Here is a 25,171-nt window from a genome sequence, read left to right as displayed (position 1 = left end):
CCAAATATGACGATGAAATATCAAACAATAACAAAGTTATATAGGGGGGGGGCACAATGTGCCCCCCCCCCCCCCTTGGGCCTGGGAAGGGTCAAAATAGCTTGGGCTTTATAGGGTTAATATTACATGAGAAAAAGTACCAACGCACCCTTTCGGCAAAACCGGGGGGGGGGGGGGGGGCTTTGGACGAAGGGTGGGGTTCCAGTCAACGTGACGCGACCCAACGCTCCCAACGCACCCTTTCGGCAAAACCGGGGGGGCTTTGGACGAAGGGTGGTGTTCCCATTAACGTGACGCGCCACCACCCAACCCACCCTTTCGGCACAAGCCTAAAAGTACAATGTGTAGCAGAAAAAAAAAATCATTCATCCTTTTTCTTCAGTGGTTGCCCCCTTGGTCCTAGGATCATCACTGACCCTCCTCTGCCTTTTGTCTGTCCACCCTCCTGCTCTAATCCCCTCCCTTTACCTGTTAGGCTCCTTGCCCGTGACCTCCTATACCCTCTTTTTTGTTTTCTGTGTTCTGTGTCCCTAGCCTGTCCCTGATTGTTCTTGTTGCGTGAAGTCCTTATATGTGTTTATAAATAAGTTCTTAGATGGGTTTGCTTTCCCTGCCTGTTAGTCATTTTGCCTCTGACGAAGATCCTGCTAAGACTGAAAGCTCATGCCCTTTTTGACTCCAATAGTACAATGTAATACAGTATAATTTAATACTAATAGTATACAGCAATTTACCACTTGCAGCTATTAATACAGTATTGAGTAATAGTTTCAGATGTTATTGTGTATCCGTTTAATCAGTTTGAATCATTTGATTTTCTACTACAGTTCAACAGGCCACTGTACATGTATATGTGCTCAATGATATTGAAAGTGCAATTAAGGGTTTGAGTATCCTCGGCGATACATCGAAGTGTCGTCAACTCCGTTTCTTGAGGGATTTACATGTAGTCACAGATGGAAGTGAATACGTGAAACTGGATATTACTGTCGCCTATGTTCATAATCTTCTCCACCCAAAATCTGGCGATACGACCATTCGGAGTGTCCTGTTGAGGAACTGCCGTATTATACCTTGCCGAAAGACCACTCCCCTGCAAAGCAACCAAAGTGAAATACTTAAAAAACACATCTTTCATAGATTCACTTACTGTGACTGAAGTTACTAGTTGACTGCAATCGCAATCTTGGGAACAACTACCGCAAAATACTCACCAACTGAATTGATTTTTGCCATAATGCGAAAGTTTGCAATGTTTTCTGTATTGTCACTATAAAATTGAATATATTATTTGCCAACACGTCAATTGCAGTTGGTGACTAAATACTTGAACAATACGCATTTCTTTGAAGTTGCTTTTGTGTCCAGTTTAAATATTACGGTAAATTCAAAATATTTATTATGGACAAAACATTATACACACAAATTATCATATACACATATTCAATTGACTCCATTCTAAACTTCAATGAGCGATATGGGATACAGATACATGTCACGAGCTCGTCGCCCACGACTCATACAGCCCAGGAGTCATACATCCCACGAGTCATTAGCCCATACAGGTATACAGACCATCAGTTTAGCCGACGAGTCTTATTTTGCACGAGAAATACAATACATATGAGCTAGAAACAGCACACTGTTTCATGATATTGCCATTTGTATAATCGAATGGTAATGAATAAAAATCATTAGAAAATGTTTGTGTAAATTGTGTTTCTTTGTTTGTTTGTTTGTAAATCCAGGCATTTAGTTTATGTCGTTTTATGACCTTGTTTGCTTTGATTTGACTTGATTTGATTTGATTTGCTTCATCATTGCAAATGTACATACATTATTAATAGTAAATATGCCGTTTGTATATGCACCGTGATTTTGTCTCCATTGGATTTGCAATGTTTTTTAACAAAAGTGTGTATACGTAGAACAATGATTTCCTCAAAATAAAACAAATATAATCTAATAATGATAAAGACGTCTGAGTTAAAAAAGAAAAAAAGAAATGGATATGCTTACTCGAGTATTGGCTGTTTGGCACTTCCGGTCTTGCTCATGGGCAGCAAGGATAAACTGCGTTATGTGATATCTCTCCTCATCGGGCTTGACTGCTACCTTTAAAATGAACTCCAGGTGTTCTTTAAGTTCGTTGATCTCTTCAGGTCTCAGTTGGCTCTTCTGTGATTTAAATGAATATGGAAAACAGACAAACGAACTAATCTATCTTTATACTCATTGTGGGGGCGCTGTGGCAACACTGAAGAGGCTATCCTCGATAAATAAGACCTTATCATTATTATTATTAATATTACAATGTATTATTATTATCATACTGAAATAAGATGAAAGGAGATAAATCGATCAAGATTACAATAAGCGTGCGATACATGAACAGATTTCTCTATTTACAATGACTCTATACATCAAACAAAAAAAGAGAATTTTAAAAGCAAACAAAGAGCAAGCATGTACATACATTTGAAATATTTCGTTGGCTCTCTTCGTTGATGTTCAGCTGAGGGGGAGCACTTTTTTGTGGTTCAACGACGGATTGACAAATGAGGAGTTCACACTTGTCTCGCAAATGTCTTTCATCGCGTTCCCCGAGGCGATTTAGCCGACTCTTTGTAGACCTAGAAAGCTTTCGTATTCTCTCTTTTTGCACCTGGAATTAGAAAGACATCCAGCTCAACATATTATAATCAGGAGTAGAAGACTACATTGTGTATTCTAAGCGAACAAAAGCCAGAAAACACGCAAGAAACACAACAAACATAATAAAATTACATTAAATACGTTTGGCAGCATTATTTTGGGACGTTTCCATGAAGCTAACAGTGCACGTTTTACTGTATCTTATCTGCATTATAATCATCTTCATAGATGGAATGAGTAAAGCAACAATTAATGTCTATTTTCGAAGGGGAATTTACTCTAAATTTGCATGTAAATTTCATTTATCTGAAGAACACATTTTTTTGACTTGTTACTGACATATGTTAAAGGCAATATAAGCTAAATGCAATATTAGCTATGATGAACTCTCTCTCTCTACATTTTCTTTATATCGTTCTTCTGCAGTAATTTCAAGAACGTTTGTAGTTTTCTCATGCAGCAATGGTGACACAAAAGCATTAAGCAAATTCGTAGCTTCTGATAGGATTGTTCGATTTTCTTAATATTGCTCCATTCACTCATTCCACATGTTAAATCCGGGGGGGGGGGGGGGGGGTTCTTACCTGACTGTCAGTGGTCTTGCTAGAATGCCTCATGCAACTCCCAGAAGATCCTCGCGTTGTACTGCCTGTTTCAAACTCCTTTAATATGCCCCTGACAGTATTGATCATGTCGTTTTGAATCTCAATGTCAGAGCTTATTTCTAAATCGTCTCTGAATATTTGCATGACAAGGGGCTCCCCTCGGTCATCAGGACTCTATTTAAGTGGAAGAAGGAAATTAGAGAAGGATATCAGGTACAATAAGCCACAGCTCTGATATCAAATTTATGACTTTCTCTTTTTTCGCACTTTCATAACTTTCTCTTTTTTTAATTCAATCTCTCTGCAAAGTTACCTTCCTGCCTTTCCTTATACGGAACCATCATGCAGGCGTATCTTTACCAAAGAGCAAGAGAAGACCCCCCCCCCCCCCCCCCCCCAAAAAAAAAAAAAAAAAAAAACCCAAAAAAAAAAACCAAACAAAAAAACCAAACAAACAAACAAACAAACAAAGAAAAATACGTCGGAACACACTTCGGACCAGCATGGTATATAGGGAGCGGATGTGGCAACATGCGAGCCCATGTGCATTCTTAATAGCTGCTTCGGACACCATTGTGAAACTTCATATAAGACCCTAAGAAGCACATAAGACTCCAAGCATAGTCCCTACACAGTATAGGAAACTCGCTGATAGGACCCCTGTTAAAGGCTCATTGGAGTCCTTGAACTATTAAAGTGTGTATACCATATCGACCCAACTGACCTGCGTGCGTGGTCAAATGTCTGCACAATGACCAACGGGCCCAAAACAAAACTTATATGAACCACGGGGGTCACTCTCCAAATCAACATGACCTGCTACGTATCAGCATCAAAAAGATCTGTTTTTGGACATTATGGCGTTTTCCCAAACAAGGTTGTTGTTTTTTCTGTCGCCACTTAGGGGTCCTATCTAAAAACAATAACGTTGTTTGTTTTTCTATCGCCGATGAGGATCCAATTTGGCAAAATAGGTTTTCGACATTCCCTACGAATTAAAGGCAATTTTATTTGAGTTTATTTATGGTATGTGACTCATTTGGTAACGCCATTCAGAATATGTTCTACAGGCGTGACGCCATTATTAGGGATGCAAATTTGATGTGCCGTATACGCCATTTAATAAGCTAATGACCTGGGAGACTAACTACAGCGTACCTGACAGCTCGACTATATCCTCACTGAAATAAGTTGTACATATTTTTTGTAGCCCTGAGGTTCTAATTTCTCACTTAAGCTTTTTACAGCAATTGCCCTCTTTGTTTTAGGTAGACATTTTCCATACATTCCTATCATTCATTCATCATCATATTTCGCATAAATTCAGTTCACATTGATACTAAATGAATCGATTTAAAATGTATACCTGACGAAACGTAATTTTCACATAAATTGAATCTTCCGTAACATCAACAACTTCGACGACTTTGTTGGTGGGAGTAAAAGAGATAAATTCGTTGAAGCTCTTACCCATATTTCGTTATCGTTTGTGTTATCGTCACAGTCCTTATCTTCTTTCAGAATAGGTGGTTGGAGAGGACTGTCGGGTCCAGTTTCTAAAACATCTCTGAAACCAGTCAAAATGCTTGTTTATTAGAATATACCTACATACCCGGGAATATACCCTGTAGAATCTACAAATGAGTTTACACACAACCTATACTTGAGATCTGTAATATACTGCAGGTATATCTGGCTGTCTTTGGCTATTATGGTAGGCAATTTCCTATACATCATTATACTGGTATCATACAACATGAATCGACTTTCTTATATTACGATTTAATTGTTTTGGCAGAAGCAAAGTATGTTCTTCCCTTTTCAAGGCAAAAGAGAGTGTTCCAATATCCTAAACCCAACATTTTATTAATCTTCACTATTTATTCATTTCATTTTACTTTCCAAACATTTTTGTAAACGTATTACAAAGATGAAACAATGGATGAAGGGGCTGCTAAAAGCAAACTTGTATGATGCAGTCCCCGCAATTACATTGCTACGATACATATCACAAGACATACGAAATTGGTAAAACGGCAAACTTTCAGTCTTTTTGAGAGTGTAGCAAATCCATTTGGTTCATTTGGTTTATTTGGAGAAACGGGGGCCTCCACAAAGAGTTCAATGACAGCTGTGCAGTAAACATTTTTGTTGTTTTCAGGAATTGAGTTCACTCAGATTTAGATGTGGGCACAAAAAGAAACATCCACACACTCTTCAAATTTGCAAACATATCAATCCCCATGTCAGAAGGACATAAAGCATGTCATATACGAATTGCCCTTTGTCCGCATGAAGATTTGATATCTTAGACTTTGAGCTTGAACATTGTCCTCTCGTTTTCATGTTATAAGCGATTACTGGATTAATTGCTGAAGTTCAAATGATTATGTATGATTTGTATTTGTATTTTTTTTCATAATGTTTATATCAAGATAAATATTAAGCCTACAAATAAGGGTGGGTGGATGGGGTGTTACTTAGTTCTTGCTCATTCTTTTTCTTTTAGATATTGTTTTAAAGTTATAGTAATGTTTGTTTTTTGTTTTGGGGTTTTTGTTTTTCGCATTCGATGTTTTCTATTGCATTTATAATTTACTCTGCTCCTGGACCCCTCGGTAGAACCAGCTGTGTCGTGTAGGCACAGCTGAGTAGGGCAATCCAGCCGTATTTAAAAAATCATTCTGTTGACTGTACGATTATTGTTTTGTTGTTGTGTTTTTATACGGAAAATACATAAAACATAACCAAAATTATGGGAATATTATTGAGACTATATATCATTGGCAGAGAAACAGACGGTACTTGTTTACAATTTCATTCTATACCAAGGATGAATAAGGGCAAACAAAAAGACCATTTTGCACCCTTTGATGTGCATTCATGCTCCGATAAAAGGCAGGTGTGATTAATATATAATCTGAAACAGACCGAGAAGCATCTTGCTCAGTTGTGCAAGTATCAATTGCAACGGGTTGAGCTTCAATATCCCCTTGTCCTTTCTTGCCGCCTAACCCATCGGTCCTTCAAGGGAAAAAGAAACATATAGATATTATGCTGAGAAGGCACATAAGTCAAAATCAAAATGTAGTTTGCATATCAGTCGGTTAACATCTACCCTGGTGTGTGAGATGGAATGAAACCATCAGCTTGTCTTCTTTGGTGGTCATGCTTTTAGTTTGACAATATGGGTATTTTTTTACTGATTTTGGTGTCTGTATGAATTAAATTTGATATCATTAGGTTTATGAAATCAACGCAGCAAGTGCCTAAGACATAGACGATTCATTTTGGGCACAAATTTCACTAATAAGAGAAAGAAAGTATTGACTAAATGTGACAAGTCCTCCGAACATATAAAAGGGGAAATATTTTACTCAAAAGACAAGGTATCATACGAAGCATTCAGAAATTGAAGATGCAGAATCAGAAACAGACTGAAAAGCCTCTTACATGGTCCTGGTTGGAATCATTTCACTGGTTTCAAGTTTATCATGTCCTTGGCCGTTCATGTCGCTTGTCACCATGGAATCTGTCGCTCTCTTGGATAGCCTGTTGAATATAGGTTATGGATAGAATAGATTTTTAGATGGTGGTCCCCAGAGAATTACTTGGGTAAGAAGAATTGCTCGGATAACAAGTCCAAGATAAGTTGAGATGGAACACTCAGTAACATCAAAAACAACAAAAATAGTTTTGTTGGTCAATTTTTTCCTTTTTTTTCTTTCCAATTAACCGGAAAGTTTCTGTTGTTTTTCTTTTTGGTAGTGTAAATGGCACATCGACATACGTGTGAGTTTGTGGCAAAATACTTTTCTTAAACCGACGTGTGCAGTAAGCAGCGAAACGGACGTACAGGGACTTAGTCGCGTGTATTCCCATCACTCTCACACACTTACACTGCCTTATGGATTACCAGAGAATGGGAGAAAATTATACTAATCAACTTAAATTATCATCATTTCTCACTATACTTTTTTGACTGCATATTCCGTTACATATTGTGTAAGGTAAAATGATATGTGAAGGAAAATAACTTAGGCATGTACCAATACCTTTTTCTGAAGTATACTATAAGGCCAATGATTATCAGGAGGATGACGATGACAGCAAAGACAATAATTCCAATGATACCACCAGTTCCGATTCCTTTATCCCTTTTTTCGGGTTGCGACGCTGCTAGAAATTAATGAATCAAAACGGCAATTCTCAAATTACTATTTGAAGGTCAGAAAATACACAATACAATTCAAACGTTATCCTTATTACGCTATAGGAGCACGATATTACCGTATCCCCCCCCCCCCCCAAAAAAAAAAAAAATACAACAGGACCCTCCGCAACGATAATTTTAAAAATAGTGAATCAGTCCAAATTCAATTTCAGGGTGCAAAACTGTAACGCATTGCCCACATCTTACAGCAAACCCCGTTCGATTTGCTTCAGTGGTCAAAGAAAAATGAGGAATTTTGAAGAGCATGTCACGAATCTCTTCCATCCAAGTTCAGTCTGTTGTGAACAAACAAGAGCATCCAAGTGCTGAACTTGGAAGAATCAGACTCATGACATGAGCATGCTTTACAACAATCCACATTTCTCTGCGACCGCTTAACCAAATTGAATTGGGTTTTCTGCAAAATAGAGCAATGATGTTACATTTTAAGACCCTGAAGTAGCATATAGACAATTTAATCATATTGGGTGTTATCAATGCGAAAATCTGATTGTCATTTTTGGGTGGCAAGTTTTTAATAGAAGGCTTGTAAACACAAAACAAAATCTGTGAGTAAAGTTGTGATCTGCTACGCGTCACAATTTTATGATTATAACAAAAAGAGTTAACTTACCAGTAGAAGTTGAGATCAAACAAGCGCTTATTGTCAGAGAGGGCTGTTCGGATGAAACGCTACACGTAACCACTCGATTTTCTGTAGCAAGTATAGGCTCAATTGTGGCCACAGCCGACCACTCGTTAGTGTCTGTGAAACTGAAAACGCTTGGAATTTGGGGTCCCTCACTGTTGGCGAAAAGAATGGTTGGTCGATCGAGGAACCCTGATGCGATGCATGTGATATCAGTCTCTTCGGTGGCGTCCACGGTGCAAGTACACTCACTCCCTTCGCCAGGGTTCCCACAGGGTTCCATGCGTAACGCTTGTGGATAGAAACATAGCCAACAACTAAAGTTTATGCCACAACACAATGACACCAAATTTGCCAGAAAAAGATGACTCTGTGAATGTCTTATTTGATATTAAACCCTGGGTGTTTTGAGGTTTTGATAGGCTTTTATGATCTTTCTTGATAAATCCTTCCATTGTACAATTGTCTTCCAGACGAAGACAAAATAAAATAATTACAAGTATTTAAAAACACTACACATGCTCACTTTGGAGAAAGATAGGGGCTTGATGTCTCGCAATTCATCTCCGCTTTCCCAAAGTTACTGTAAATCCAAACTTACTGTTGACGAGGTCGGTGGTCCTTTCCTTCTTATAGTGTGAGTTATCAGAATAAATTGGGTTATTTTTTATTTAATCATTTCAGGAAATAATCTGTTATCGTACAGTTCATACTAAAATGTAAACAACAAAGAGTGAAACATGCAACAAGGAATTTTCATTTCCACCAAGTCCTTACTAAAAAAAGATGTATTATGATTATGTTACAAGATATGCTATTATAATGGACGCTTTTATATTACCTATAAATATGTATATTGTTCGGAAGTGAAAGTAAAACATAAATGAATGAATGAATGAATGAATGAATGCGGAAAATTGTTCAATACATTATTTATGTGGGCTACGCTAGCCTGGACATCATACTCTCAGACAAATCCTGACTGGTCCATCTGTTCAACAAGTTCCGGATTGCATTGTCCAGGGTTGGGCTCGCTTGCGGTCGAGTTTTCAAGGAAGAGAACTAAGAATCTACTTAATATTGTATTCAAAAGGAGTCAAAAGGGGACTGGAATTTCTGTCCTAGCTGAGTCTCCGTAAAAAAAAAAAAGAAATTAGAAGACGAAGATTCTGCTACAGGGTGAAAAGCTCAGCCTATTGACTCTACATGTATTTCACTCCATGCACTTGCTCGCAACTCTACTGGAAAAGCAGATTTCAACAGCTTTTTTCCCCTAAAGATTAATTTACAACAAATATAGAATAATAGATGATAGAGAACATCGTGAGTATACTGTCAAGCAATGATCTGCATACTTTATAAATCAGAAGATAATGATGTTCATTACTTCGTGGCGAGAAGTCTTCATGGAATTCGTTATGGTAATTTTCCAATTTTCGAAAAGTCAGGTTATATTGTTAGCAAGTCCATTGATGCTCCTGGGGGTACTTCACGAAGCGTTTTGTTCGACAAATTTGTGGGACAAATATGCTCTAAGCCAATCAGATGCAAGGATTTCAGTAGCTTATAACAGTTTGTCAGGAAAAATAGGTAACAAAATGGTTCATGAAATGCCCCCATGTTTTCTTGCAAATTGGACAGTGCGAGTTGAAAGAGTTCAAAATAAGAAAATTTTGTAATGTGTTCGGAATCACGCAGTCGGCTACCGATGTAAACTACCAATTTCAGAATAAAGCGGAAAACACAATCATTAGACAATTAAAGTGCGTCAGGTTGCAGGTTCATGGCAAGCCCAACCCTGGACAAATTGAGCTTCTCAAAATGCCCAAGTTTTGAATGTCTCGTCTACTAACAGGGCCGCATCTCTCAGGTCGTGTTGTTCAAGATTACAGGATTACATTGCTACAATGATTAAGGTACATAGGAACATTGTTCAACTTTATTCACAGATATTGAGAAAACATGGTATTGGAAGCAATAATTCAATTAAAATTGTCACCAAAAAAAAACCCAATAAAAAACAAACAAAAAACAAAGTTGACTCACCAGGAGGAGGAGTGGCGGCTACACAAACATTTGTCGTCGCAGAGTAATGCTCCAATGAAGCGCTACAGGTAACTACTCGATTTCCTGAAGAAGTGGGCTCAATAATGGCTGTAGAAGTCCACAAATCATCATTTGTGCTGGGAATGCTTGCAATTTGGTTTTTGTCACTACTGGTGAAATAAATGGTCGGTCGATTCGGAAACCCATACGCGCTGCACGTTATCTCAGTCACTTCGATGGTATTTAGAGAGCAGTCACAACCATTTCCTGAGGCAGAATCCATATTACAGGGTTCCATGCGTACAGCTTGTCAAGAAAAGGCAAAGTCAACACAGAAAGACTAAGTCAAGACAAGATATATCAGCCAAGATGTGAAATTCTGGATTTGTCAGAACAGATGTTTAATGTGAACGTCTTATTTGATCATTTGAATATGAATCCTGATGAAAATATAAAAGGAATTCCAGTAGTTGCTTGTTGGTTTAAATATGAATACCCACTGGTTCTTGGATGATCATGGTATGCATGTGTACATCACGGCAGACATGCAAATCATTAAAGCTTGGGATTATACAAAATGCCGGATCTGCCAGAACTGATTTGTTACGCGAACGATTTATCTAATAATAATAGTTATTATGACGTGATGCAAACTAGTAATTACTTATTTGTTTAAATCTGAATAACTGGTTCTTGGATGATCATGGTATGCATGTACACATCACTGCAGAAGGATGCACATTGATTAAACATGTGTTAAACTTAAATGGTCTCATATCGAGTCAAATAATTTGTAAGAAGAGTAAAAATCGTATCTTGCACGACTAGATTTGTTTAGAAACAAAACTCTTTCACTCTTTCTGGCATCATTCGAAGTTCTGCCTCTTCACACTGCATTTCCACATTATTTTGCCTAGAGTATCTATACTCCATCATTAGGTTTGCATCCCTTCTTTAGTGTAAAGTGTAATTCACACCCGAAACCACATGAACTGATTTAAGACAAAATTAAATGATACGTTTCAGTAAAATCAAACCTAAAACACGAAGGCTACGAATATTTTTATTATACATGTTTCATTCGATAGTATTTCTGGTCAAAAGCACTGCTATTATGACTAGATATATCGCTACGGCGACTGATATGCCTCCGCCATAATGCATGGTTCTCCTAATAGGTCCATAGTACAATGTCTTGACAATGTGTGATGACAGTTTCATACAATTGGCAAAATATTAAAATGACAGGTTTGACACAAATGTGCTGAATGTTCACTTTCCTAGAACTAGGTTCAATTGGATGAATGATTAAAATGTCAGAGTGCAGGTATTTGGGGAACTGATGATTTTTACTTGACTTTTGACCCTTTTATAAGTTTATGCATTGAGTAATTTTTCAAGGTATTGAGAAAAAGTATAATTTCAGTATCAAATGGGAAAATAGCATTATCTAAACCTGGCCTTTGACCTTTGACCTCACAGTTCCAAAGAGAATCACTGTTAGGTTGAACATGCATAAATATGTAAGTTTCATGATGATACCTTGAGTTACTTTTGAGATATGGAGGAAAAAGTGCAATTCAGCACTTTCACTTGACCTTTGACCTTTTGACCTTTGACCTTTTGGCAAGAAACTTCCCACAGAATATATATTGGGTAATACATGTATACATCAAGTTAAAAAAAAAAAAAACCTTCATTCATTGCATAAATTTAAGGAAAGTAGTGATATTTTGAGAAGTTGACCTTGACCTTTGACCCCCCTGACCTTTGACCCATGACCCCCAACTTCCCTAGATAATCACTGCCCATCAGTACAAGCATATATACTAAGTTCCATGAAGATACCTTGAACCATTTGCGAGATATGGAGAAAAACATGAAATTTCAAATTTTTTTTTCACAAAATAACCTGTGACCTTTGACCTTTGACCCTGTGACCCTAAAATCCACACAAAGTATTATCCCCCAAGGATATACCCTAATACCAAGTTTGATGTAAAACCACCACACGGTTCTTGAGATATCGACAAAAACAAAACGGGACGGACGGACGTACGGACGTACGGACGGACGGACGGACGGACGGACGACCCGAAAACATAATGCCTCCGGCCACTTCGTTGCGGAGGCATAAAAAATAGCTAGAATGATGATTTGTTTCATCTACTCACAACTCTTCAGTTCGGTTGCTTACAAATAGGACCATTCACCTACAAAGTATATCCCAGGGTAATAGATACAATAATATTATACTTTTTTCATCATTAATATTCTGCATGGATACTAACCTCGAAGAAACAAGACATATTTCTTAATGTTTGTTTGTTTGTTTTGTTTGCTTGTTTGTTTTGCTTTGCTTTTTGCTTTTGCCTTTTGAGGGGGTTACTTTGTTTTAATGGTGTAACTCTGCACTTAAGAAAGAAATAATACTGTGTTTTTGTGAATAAGTGTATAGTTACAATCATCTAATAAAATTGATAATACAAACAAGAAATTAGTATTCTTTATACCGTACTTATCATTTCACTTTCATGGCGAGAATTCAATTGTTTAATATCATTATCTTGATACTCACCTAGAATGCTCACATTAAACTTTTTGGTGCATTCATGTATTTCCGGGAGCGCCAGAATCATCTTACACTCATAAGTCCCATGGTCATAGTCGGTGACAGTAATGGTCAGGTTATGACCATCATTTGATAAGACATAGCGGTCATTCGGAAGGGAAAATGATGAAGCGATCAAAGTTGCGCCCTTATACCAGTACCACACTGTTTCTGCGCCACTGGAAGTGCAGGGGCATGATAGCGTTTTCGTCGTTCCTTGAGGAGCATCTATCAGGGAGTTATAATTATAGACATGAATATAATTCGATCAGTCCAGAGTTAGGCCTACTGATCAAAATAAGTAAGACGATATAGGAGAAATTAAAGGGAACCGAAACCCAAGGAGAAATGCTGAGTGAAAGCAGCAACATTAGTAGACCATATCAGTGAAAGTTTGAGGAAGATCGGACAATAGATTCAAAAGTTATGAGTGTTTAGAGTTTTGGTGTTGGAACCGCTGGATGAGGAGACTACTAGAGGTTGTGACGTATGCGTGGACAACAAAGAAAATATAAACGGAATATTACCAAAAGAAAAAAAACATGAAAATTACACATTCCATCAACTTGATACTGACATATTATATATATATATTAGGGTAGCAATAATATTCCCCCGCTTTCTGAAAGCGGTTAGTCAAGTGCTCTTTCATTATGCTATAGAAAAAGTGAATTTTTGTGGAATTTTCTTATATATATATATATATATATATATATATAATACGTCATAACCTCTTTAGTTTCCTTATCCAGCGGTACCAACACCAAAACTTTAAAAATTCATAACTTTTGCATCGATTGTCTGATGTTCCTCAAGCTTTCACTGATGTATTCCACTAATTAATGTTGCTGCTTTCAGTCAATCCATATTGCTCTTTGGGTTTGGGTTCCTTTTAAGTGCCTTCAGGTACTCTGTCTCTCTATGCTTCATCAGTCTGTTTGTTTAATTAATTTCTCAACTTGTTAATGAAATCAATGTGGCAATTCAACAACCTCCTCATCAAGTAGTATAAGATTACACACAGAGCATGAAAGAAAAATTGATGATTCCATGACATTTGCTCGCGTGACAATATTGCTCCCATGAAATATCTGTAAGCCAGACACAAAACCTACCCACAAAATAATCATAAACCTAATCCTAATGCTCACATTAAACTATACCTAAAACCCTAATCACAACCAAAACTTAACTCCTAGTCCTTGGAGAAAATAGTTATTACCGGAGCGATTGTCGCAGGAGCATATACATTATAATCACATTAATAATCTTTATACGGTACAGGTTGAAGAGACTGTTGTCAATAAGCAATTTGCTTGACTGAGAAAACGGCTTCGGGGTAATATGGTATCTTGCAGTTCTATCTTTTTTTATACTGAAAAAACAAAACACACACACACACAAAATGAATAACTCCAAGAAACATTTTGGTGTATATTCTGGCTGAAATATTTTGTGATGACAACTACAGGTTTCGTTTTCTCATGGACCCATTGGCGTACGTGTCTTGCCGGTAATGCAATGTATTAGTTTTTCCCCCTTTAGTGCTTTATAAACCACACACTCTTAAACTCCGCATTAACTCAGAATCGGGACTCACAATAACTAAAAAAAGAAAGAAAATGTCTCTTGGTGCATAAACTTGAGCGGAAAAAATTGTCACTCATAAAAAAGTAAAATACAAAGAAAAGAGAGAAAAAAATATATAGGACCTATTATTTTCAGATGCTAAACGATACTGTTGAAACTTCGTTCCAAGGCATCATTTTTTTTATGTCACAGAAAGAAGTTCTCATTTCGATCTGTCTCCGAAAACCGTATATATTCTTTGTGAAAGGAGTTTATGTATAACAGTGGAGTACTGATATAAGTTTATGATTCGTATACGAATCTTCCTATCATATTCATAATTGAATATATATATATATATATATATATATATATATATATTCGATTATGAATATGTCATCGCATTAACGTTTCAAAGACATTTGGCATGAGGCAGAAGACTGCCCTGCACTGGATTCTTAAAGTTGCCAATCACTATAATCCTAGAACTCTCAGAGAAACCCCCTCTCACACAATTCCCTTACCAACATTACAACACCATAACATCCAATCACTATGCACTTTCACAAGGGAACATTCCCATTGTCAGATTCAAAATTAAACGATTTGGTGCACAATTTTTCAAGTGCAAAGGTGAATCCAACTCTAAGTTTGTTGTTGCAACTTAATCGTTTTCGTTCATTGTTGAAAGATTGAGAGAAAAAAAACAAACAATAGAATACGAAAGTTTGATGTCATAACCATTATCATCATGGAAACTGGTTCTAAACAACTTCACCTGGTCCGAATATTTTTTGAAGACAGTACTATTGCTAACCAGTTGCTAACCATGCTCGAACCTGGTTGGTTTACCCAAGCTGTATAACAAGACATGTGACATCATCACTTCGGTATACCGTATCTTGTTCACGATCCTACTCTCCACTGGTATAGGGGACGTTATAACCCCGCTCCCGCCCCACCAATATCTTGCTCAAGGGGAAATATCATTTCTTAGGAATATCACTGAAGTACTTATTAATTGCACACAAATATATACATATACAATTTAGCATTCATTTATGTATAATGATTAGTATCTAAAGTTACATGGATTCTATAGCTGAATTGCTTTTTCGGAGAAAATATTCGTAACAGCTGCAAACACATGTGCAATACATATCAGGGCCTTTACTTACATATTTCTTGAATATCAGCAACGACGGGTGCTAGGAGGCCCACACTCATGACAAGGGAAATTGTCGCTAAAGCAGAATGAAGCATCGTGTCTGCGAATAAGAGGGTGTATGCGGGTCATAAGTAGGCCTACTGTATACACATTGGTTCCGGGGTGGGGAAAAACAAAATAAGCATTCATGAAACACAGAGACAAAGACAAAACAATTTTTTTTTTTGTTTCTAATGCGGCTACAGGTCGGCCCCAAGAATGGTGGGGTTGGTCCTGTTAGGGTTCCGTTCTTTGCACCACCACCCCCCCCCCACCCCCTGCGTTCATGCTTTCGACTGTGCAGGATGAACAGCTGAATTGACATTTTCACTAAGTGTATGCAGCTTTGTCCGACCTATATTATGAATGATTACAGATATTCAATAACAGCGTGAAAGGGTTGAGGTGTGTGTGTGTTTACGCCTTAGTGCGGATGGATAAGTTGGTGTATGTCGGGTGTATACCATGCCTATATGTGTCGACCAACTTCTCTGAACATGTTAATGCATAATTAAGGTTTGAGTTCCACTTCTTTCCTGTGTAGGTCTGAACATTCGTTTCTTTTGAGTTCATATCATAGATCGTTGATTGACCATACAATTACACGATAAAACATAGAACTTTATGTTATTTCGACAAGTTCATTCTTATATCGCTCTCCTGCTATATCTTGTATACACTCATGAACTTTGGACCCCATTGGTGTCGTTCTGGCGGGCTATTGGTAGACCTTTTCACCACTAGTCTACCATATTCCAAGGGTTAATGTGATTAATATAATATGATCAGCAAAGCGATTTAAACTATAAACGTAAAAAAAAAAATTATAATACGGCAATCCAGGACTATATATAGGTTTGTTTGTTAGTTATCCCCCCCCCCCACCACCACCACCACCACGCCCTCTCTTCTTTGTTACGTGTTGGCCTGAAACCCTTAATTGGCTGACAATTATTAGGAAAACTTACATCGCAAAAAAAGTTGCATGTTATGGACAAATACATTCAACAAAAAACTTTCGTTTGTGGAGTGCAGCGATCAAAAAGTCACCTATACTGATAAACATTACGGCATGAAAAACAATATGAACACTGCGCATTGTCTGCACACAGTATGCACTTCTCAAAGGTATAAAGTCTCGCGCAAAATAATGATCACAGCACAGAGAATATTTTGATATGCCTAATGAGCGCTGCATTGTAGGCGTGCTTGGCCCCATTTCATAAAAGATGTTAGGATGACAACTCTTGCTGGAATGACCACTTTCCACAGCAAACAGCCAATCAAGAAGCTGTATTCTTGTCGTTACCATGACAATGGTCATTCCAGCAAAGAGTTGTCATCAAACAAACTCTTTATGAAATGGGGCCCTAAGTAGTTAGCCTATATTGCTATTATGCACACCCTAGAAAACTTTCCGCAAGACCTGTCTTACATAGTTTCGCACATTATGTCAGCATGTTCATTATCTACTAGCATGTAATTTCGCAAACTGCATGTATACTCTCAAATTATAGTTTATATTGTAACAGAATATATCATTGATATAATTATAAATGCACCCGACACCTAGCACAAAATATGAGCTAGGGGAACGCTGCATTACGTGGGAATTATGCTACTACGACAAGAAGTACAAGACTTAGGTGTACTTTATAATCGACTTACCTCCAGTCCACCACTGCCAAGTGCAACGTTAAGTCGTTAGCAATGAACTCAGTTTGTCCCGGTCGACGTATTCGGAGTACCACAACACCAACCAGCAGGTGCTTATGTCCGTGGAGTGCGTACGGATAGGTGGGCACTATTATACTCTCCGCAAGAAATTCAAAGGCAATTCATTTTCAAAGGTAGCATAACCACCCCAAGTACATGCACATATAATGCAGAACCGTTATCACTTCACGCACGAGTATTCAGTTAGCATCGTAGACGTATATTATAACTTACATTCCATTGTTAGCACAAGCAGTATGTACCCTGTGTTCCAGGCGCACAATGCCCACTGCGTACTTTGATCGGGGATTCCCCGGTAGAGATTCAACAAAATCAATGAATATGGCAGTTGATATAACGTTGTAGTTTGTTTGTTTGTTTGTTGGTTTGTTGGTTGGTTTTCATTCAAAGTGAAAACAACAGGGCTTAGAATAATAGCTTTATGGGGAAAGAAATACCATACGCAAGTTTAGTCCACACTATGTCTAGATTATAGTCAACAGTAGATTAATAATCTACTGTTGATCTGGTTGTCTTAATACAATATAGATCACACTTCCGTCCAGTCAAATTGGTTGATACTTAAAGTGATATATTTTCTACAGTTCTGCTGGTCACTCTGCCACAGTAATGTAGCCACTCTATTATATTAGAAGGAGGTTTAAGAGATGGAGCTCCAACTGGCATAACTGGCTACTTATTCAAGCAGCTGTCAGTTTTCTATTAGTGTACAGTTCACTATTAGAAGAATTCGTGCACAGGTGCATTTGTTCCTTTGATGATCGGAGATGGATGGGGATGGCGCCGTCTTCCAGAGGAACCTGAAGATTCGATTCTAAAAACTAACGTAGGAAATGTTGGCTGTGTTTTGCTTACTAATGTCTTATGAAATGAAATGAAATGAAATGAAATATCACCTAATGATGAAACATATGGAGCAAAATTCACTCCCATTTCACTCTTAACTCACTTTTTTTCCCCTGAAATTCACTCCGTCAAGACTGAAAATTTTCCTTAGACTCTTTTTAGAGTGTAGCGATTCATATATGCAAATACCTATCCCAAAGTAAAAGTTGCAGAAATCCACATATATAATTATAGCAGTCTCTCATAAGAGTAGATTTCTGGCTGTCGCTGTAAGTTCATCTCTTTATTTTCGGACAGTAAGGTTTAAACAAACACATGAACCACGTTTAACCTAATTTTAAATAACTTTTAAATAACATCTTGCAGCCTAAACTGGTGAAATCGACTGAACATTTTGACACAGTGATTGTTTTCATGCAAATACTCCAACTCAGACTCTTTTTAGATACGAAATGAAACAAAAGAGAATGCACACAGCGAGTGTTAAATTTCATTTTAAGTGTTATTTTTGTCCATTAGTCACTTTAACATGACAGTGATCAAAATTAGTATCATGTTTGGCCTCTTTTGACCTTTATACGGGTATTCGCAAAATGAATCGCCATTGTGCTTACATTCTCCATTCGATTTCAACAAGTGAGATGTCAAAATGTTTTCTATAAAACTTTCCTTCAAGTGCTGTTAAATATTTTTGATACGACACACCATATTTGCGCTATGATCTACAGACAGTGATTAGTTACTTTGTGAGGTGTAGTTAGCCATGTATATGTATGCGGACTATTTGGGCAATTTCCACTGTATAAGAGTAACGATACTGAAATTTTCATATTTTGGGCTTTCTTGAAGCAAACTTGCTTTAATCATGCAAATAATCATCTCAATCGATCCCTCGTGCCACATTTACCCTGAAGAGACGTTTTCTTTGTCCCTGCATATTGTGTAGTTCAAAAGCTATGATAATTAATGATCTTCGCTGAAAATCCAAGATGGCCGCCAAAATGGCCGCCAAGATGATCGCCAATCACCCCCATGGGACATTCTTTTTTTTAGTTGGGAACAAAAACAAAAATCATTACTATTTGACTAATTTTATAACCTTACAGCGAGAATTCTCAAACATGTTAAGCAATCACGCTTCATTACATTTACACCAGCACAGAACAATAAAAAGGAAAAAAAATCAAAGCTTGACCATAGTTGATCATCGGGGACCTCAGAATGATCGAAAATATGAAAATGCAAAAAAAAAAAAATAATTATAATGATAATCCTGCATCTCTTTTGGTAAATTTCTGTAGGGCCTACAAGCTGTTTCTCTTTATTGACCCATGGCCCGTCATTGTTGTGCAGTGTGTCTATAGCTTCGATGCCAGCTCTGCATTCCTCTGTGGTCTACAGTAAGCAAAAGGTGGTTGTTAGCTTTTTAAATAGTTAACCATCCTCGTGATCAAAAAAAAAATGCCGCGTTTATAGAATAACATTGGTGAATGCATAACTGACAAGGTTTTTCCACTCTTTTTTATAACATAAATATGCAGAAATAGTTCGAAAAATTCAGATTTTCCTTTCATGTAGGCCTATACCTATTACCTTTGGACATTACTAGTAGTTCTTGCTGCCAAGAGTCGCGCCACTGTGTAAAGCAAGTTACTCTCCTTGTCACTTGTCATGATTGTGATAGGCTCACATTGTTGGTAAAGCGTGTCAGTGATTGAAATGCATCAAAAACAAAATTATAACGAACCTTTTGAAGTACAAAAATAACAGTTGTCCAAGTAGAAATTACGCGGAGCGTAATATATGTCCCCGCCGGAAGTAGCATTTTGTAGCAAAATGTACAATATAGGTAAAAAATCAAGGTCAAAGGTCAAAGAAGTCAAAGGTCAAAATTCTGTGTAGAAATTTTGAAGCCCTCACCGAGTGCCATCACATATAGCAAACGGAATCGAAATCGGGTTAGAAATGGCGGAGGAGCATTTTGTAGCCAATGTACAATAAAATGTAGGTCAAAACTCAAGGTCAAAGGTCAAAGAAGTCAAAGGTCAAAATTCTGTGTAAAAGTTTTGAAGCCCTCAACAAGTGCCATCACATAAAGCAAACGGAATCGAAATCGGGTTAGAAATGGCGGAGTAGCATTTTGTAGCAAAATGTACAATACAGGTCAAAAAATCAAGGTCAACGAAGTCAAAGAAGTCAAAGGTCAAAATTCTGTGTAGAAGTTTTGAAGCCCTCAACTAGTGCCATCACATAAAGCAAACGGAATCGAAATCGGGTTAGAAATGGCGAAGGAGTAGCATTTTGTAGCAAAATGTACAATACAGGTCAAAAAATCAAGGTCAAAGAAGTCAAAAGGTCAAAATTCTGTGTAGAAGTTTTGAAGCCCTTAACAAGTGCCATCACATAAAGCAAACGGAATCGAAATCGGGTTAGAAATGGCGAAGGAGTAGCATTTTGTAGCAAAATGTACAATACAGGTCAAAAAATCAAGGTCAAAGGTCAAAGAAGTCAAAGGTCAAAATTCTGGGTAGAAATTTTGAAGCCCTCAACTAGTGCCATCACATAAAGCAAACAATCGAAATCGGGTTAGAAATGGCGAAGGAGTAGCATTTTGTAGCAAAATGTACAATATAGGTCAAAGGTCAAGGTCAAAGGTCACATCTGAAATTCTGTGTAGCAGTGTCAGAGCTCCCATGTGCTATCATATAAAGCAAACAGAATCAAAATTGGCTCATAAATGACAGAGAAGTAGCAAATTGAAGATTTTGATCACACACGGACGCACACACGGACAGACGGATAGACACACGGACACACACACGTACGGAGCCCGTTTCATAGTCCCCTGCTCGAACTCGTTCGGCGGGGACAATAAATCTGGATCACTGGTCTACCAGCCTTCGATGAGATATTACAATTGTATAGCGACTCATCCACACTTGGTGTATTTTGATGTTGCGTTTCATTCATCCTTTGAACCCTCACACTTATTCTAAGACTTGTCTTTTTGGTTACAGTTCGTTATTCCGAAGGTTCTTTTAATAGTCCGATCCTCCGACGGTTCGTTATTCCGAAGGTTCGTTCTTCCGAAGATTCATTATTCCGAAGGTTCGTTAATCCGAAAATGAAATAAGGTTTGTTATTCCGAAGGTTCATTAATCCGAAAATGAAATAAGGTTCATTATTCTGAAGGTTCGTTTATCCGAAATGAAACAAAGTTCGTTATTCCGAAGGCTTGTTACCGATCCCATTTCATTTTCGGATTAACGAACCTTCGGAATAACGAACCCCATTTCATTTTCGGATTAACGAACCTTCGAAATATTGAACCCTATTTAATTTTCGGATAAACGAGCCTTTGGAATAGCGAACCATATTTCACTTTCGAATTAACGAACCTTCGGAATAACGCCGCAAAATCAAATGTTCGGATTAACGAACCCTTTTTTTTTCGGATTAATGAACCTCTAGGTATAGGGAATTTGTGTGTTTCGGATTAACAACCTTTCGGAATAACGAAAAGCATCCGTCTTTTTATGGCTGTACGGCTGTACATGTATGCTCAACCCTCTTATAACTGTAAAATGTATTTAGGGTATAGTAAGAATTGACATCATTACCCAGATGTAACAACACATATTCAAGTTAAAGTTCACGTTTATTTTATTTTTTGTCCATCTCAACATAATCAATAACATACAATGTATACGCACACGTAATGTAGCGTACATAAACGTAAAAGATATCAACATAAGTACATGTATATTCAATAAAAAGGGGCTACGTTATCCTTTTGATGGGGATTGCAGAAATACAAATACGCATTTTGGTGGTAAATAAATTTGAGAATGGAGATAGATGTAGTCCCACTAAAAAGCGAAGTGTGTAGATTGTCGCTCCCATCAGTTACAATATACAAAATGTCCATACATATATCAAGAAAAAAAATGCTTTGTCACCAAACTCTGTTCATAATGCATAATTCACAAAAAAAAATGATAAAAATAAACAAAGTATACAAATCCAGCAGAAGGGAGAGTAACAAACAAACAAAATACAGGAAAGGTAAAGGAGCTCAGACACACCGAAGTACGAACAAGAACACCTGAAACGCATAAATACAACGGAAACTGGGAATTGAGAAAAGAGAAAAGGAAGACGAATGGGAAAGAGGAAAGACATATGGTAGATTTATTCATGTGCAAGATACAGGCAATAGCTTAATGACATAAAAAAAACCCAAATACAATGTACTGATTATCACTATAGTACTCCATAAAAATTACTCACGTTTGAAGTGACTGCAACAATATCTACTTCAGTTTTCTTTTAAATACAACTAATAAAAGGCGTCCCTTAAAGGCGGAATCTACCATTTGCATATGTAACAAAAAACCCAGCATAAGTGCCTAAAACAGTTCTAAAATGTGAGTTAGGGATACACCATAGAAACCACTGTAAAACTTTGAGTTGGTATAATTGATGTTACATGTTGTAAGGGTTATTGAATACACAAACTGTGAACAATAGTAATAATGAAAATGTTAATGAAAACGTGTACATTTGTGGTTTATTGAGAAAGATTACTCTCCTTTTCACACCGAAAGTTAGCCAATGAGTGCAGAAATACCCGACTAAGCTATACTCAATTTATGTCATTTTCTTCTTCCACATACCGTAACATAATATACAAAATGACAAGTGATCTTGAATACACGATGTTTGACAGAAAAATGAAAATTAGAGGTACAATGTAATTTACGGATCGAAAGCATGTATGCATAATTGAAACCAAACTTGTTATCCGTAATCAATGCTGGAAGGGGGGGGGGGATTAGGAGTCGACTAAAGTGCAAAACTTGTATATTGGTACTTTGGACAACTCATACAATCGACTAAAAAACAAGGAAAAGTAGAAATTACGCGGTGCGTAATATATGTCCCAGCCGGAAGTAGCATTTTGTAACAAAATGTGCAATATAGGTAAAAAATCAAGGTCAAAGGTCAAAGAAGTCAAAGGTCAAAATTCTGTGTAGAAGTTTTGAAGCCCTCACCTAGTGCCATCACATAAAGCAAATGGAATCGAAATTGGGTTAGAAATGGCGAAGGAGTAGCATTTCGTAGCCAATGTACAATATAGGTCAAAAATCAAGGTCAAAGGTCAAAGAAGACAAAGGTCAAAATTCTGTGTAGAAGTTTTGAAGCCCTCACCTAGTGCTATCACATAAAGCAAACGGAATCGAAATCGGGTTAGAAATGGCGGAGTAGCATTTTGTAGCAAAATGCACAATATAGGTCAAAAATCAAGGTCAAAGGTCAAAATTCTGTGTAGAAGTTTTGAAGCCCTCAACTAGTGCCATCATATAAAGCAAACGGAATCGAAATCGGGTTAGAAATGGCGAAGGAGTAGCATTTTGTAGCAAAATGTACAATATAGGTCAAAAATCAAGGTCAAAGGTCAAAGAAGTCAAAGGTCAAAATTCTGTGTAGAAGTTTTGAAGCCCTCATCTAGTGCCATCACATAAAGCAAACAGAATCGAAATCGGGTTAGAAATGGCGAAGGAGTAGCATTTTGTAGCAAAATGTACAATTAGGTCAAAGGTCAAGGTCAAAGGTCACGACTGTAATTCTGTGTAGAAGTTTCAAAGCTCCCATGTAGTGCTATCATATAAAGCAAACAGAATCAAAATTGGCTCATAAATGACAGAGAAGTAGCAAATTGAAGATTTTGATCACACACGGACGCACACACGGACGGACACACGGACACACGGACGCACGGACGGACGGACGGACACACGGACACACACACGTACGGAGCCCGTTTCATAGTCCCCTGCTCGAACTCGTTCGGCGGGGACAAAAAAACTCACATAGGGAAAATATAAAGTAATTCAAAATCTGACAGACATTACAGGACAAAAAAACAAAAAAAAATGAAAAAACACAACAGCTAATAAAGAAGCAAAGCAACATGACATGGATGCCTACAAGCTGCTACTGAGGAATTGGAACAACGATCATCACGAAAGTGGTTTTAATAGCTGGTGACTCAGAGCAGCTTTACAGCTGTGCATGCTGATAGAAAAGAGTACTTTCATTATTATTTGTTCACAATTTAGATTAATAGACACATGATTTCCGGAACATCAAATATGAGTACTTTAGATGGGCTTGAATATCAAAAGCATTTACAAATACAAGAAAGGAGGAATGTAATCAAAACATTAGTAAGTACATTTGTATTTGTGAATTGAATGAAATTATCGAATGTAGAAAAAAACGAACACAACACATCTGTGACGTTCTAGAAAATTTGGGCAAGTTGTATCAAAGTCATGAAGTTTTACAGTTTTTAGTTAATCCCTGTTCCATCAGTGCTGAATGAGGAGGCTATGACAATATGATGTCATAATAGTACAATAATATATAAAGACAGTATGATAAAGAGAATAAAAAAAACCCATAATATATCTATCTTCATGTAAAGTGTACATTCCCTCAACATTTTTAAAGGGTCATCAAGTACATTATTCTTCCCCTTGCTTTCTGGAGCAAATAACTCAAATGCTCTGTTGTCAATGCTAGAAAATATGACATTTATCCCTGGAACTAAAATTGTATAGCATTCTGGTTGCATTATCTCAAAGGGATGGTATAGTACTGGTTGAGGTAGGTATCCAGCTTTTAAATTTTTTAGCGAGATACTTAGAAACCACTTTATGAAATGTTAAAGAGCATACAATTCTAACAGGAATTCAACGTATACTCGAAAATCTGTTTTGAAATTGCTGAGATATCAAAACACTATTTAAGTAACACAAAACGATCCTTATAAAAGGTGGGTCCCACCTTTTATTAGGATTGCTTTGTTTTACATATCTCAGCAATTTCAAAACCAATTTTATTCAAATAAACTTTGAATTCCTCTTACAATAATAATACTATGTATGCTCTTTCATATTTCATATTTCACATTATCTCAAAAAGTTATCATCAAAGGAAGTTAGAAACCCGAGGCTCCATCTCCACC

At 37.2% G+C, this 25,171-nt stretch overlaps 2 protein-coding genes across 3 annotated transcripts; both read right to left on the bottom strand.

The window, feature by feature from the left end:
• Positions 1 to 505: 505 nt before the first annotated feature.
• On the bottom strand, positions 506 to 6,276 carry LOC139731638 (uncharacterized). Its single transcript, XM_071642532.1, has 6 exons — positions 6,207 to 6,276; positions 4,731 to 4,827; positions 3,240 to 3,434; positions 2,477 to 2,665; positions 2,020 to 2,178; positions 506 to 1,093 (listed from the first exon to the last, which is right to left on the bottom strand). The coding sequence occupies exons 3-6, from the start codon at positions 3,402 to 3,404 to the stop codon at positions 941 to 943; spliced, it is 666 nt and encodes a 221-aa protein (XP_071498633.1). The 5' UTR covers positions 3,405 to 3,434; positions 4,731 to 4,827; positions 6,207 to 6,276; the 3' UTR covers positions 506 to 940.
• A 286-nt stretch (positions 6,277 to 6,562) lies between these two features.
• LOC139731621 (uncharacterized) lies at positions 6,563 to 17,448 on the bottom strand. 2 transcript variants are annotated; one of them, XM_071642514.1, is made up of 7 exons: positions 17,224 to 17,448; positions 15,527 to 15,616; positions 12,747 to 13,007; positions 10,169 to 10,474; positions 8,108 to 8,413; positions 7,316 to 7,439; positions 6,563 to 6,812 (listed from the first exon to the last, which is right to left on the bottom strand). In XM_071642514.1, exons 2-7 carry the CDS (start codon positions 15,609 to 15,611, stop codon positions 6,710 to 6,712), a joined length of 1,185 nt encoding a protein of 394 aa, XP_071498615.1. In that variant the 5' UTR covers positions 15,612 to 15,616; positions 17,224 to 17,448; the 3' UTR covers positions 6,563 to 6,709. The 2 variants fall into 2 exon arrangements, with proteins under 2 accessions (XP_071498615.1, XP_071498623.1); XM_071642522.1 differs by having other exon boundaries at positions 7,316 to 7,436.
• Positions 17,449 to 25,171: the final 7,723 nt, after the last annotated feature.

The sequence above is a fragment of the Diadema antillarum genome, unplaced genomic scaffold (genome assembly GCF_040938485.1).
Source record: "Diadema antillarum isolate AM-2024a unplaced genomic scaffold, OU_Dant_1.0 scf00000022, whole genome shotgun sequence".
NCBI lineage: Eukaryota > Metazoa > Echinodermata > Echinoidea > Diadematoida > Diadematidae > Diadema > Diadema antillarum.
This window is presented reverse-complemented; position numbering and strand designations above follow the sequence as displayed.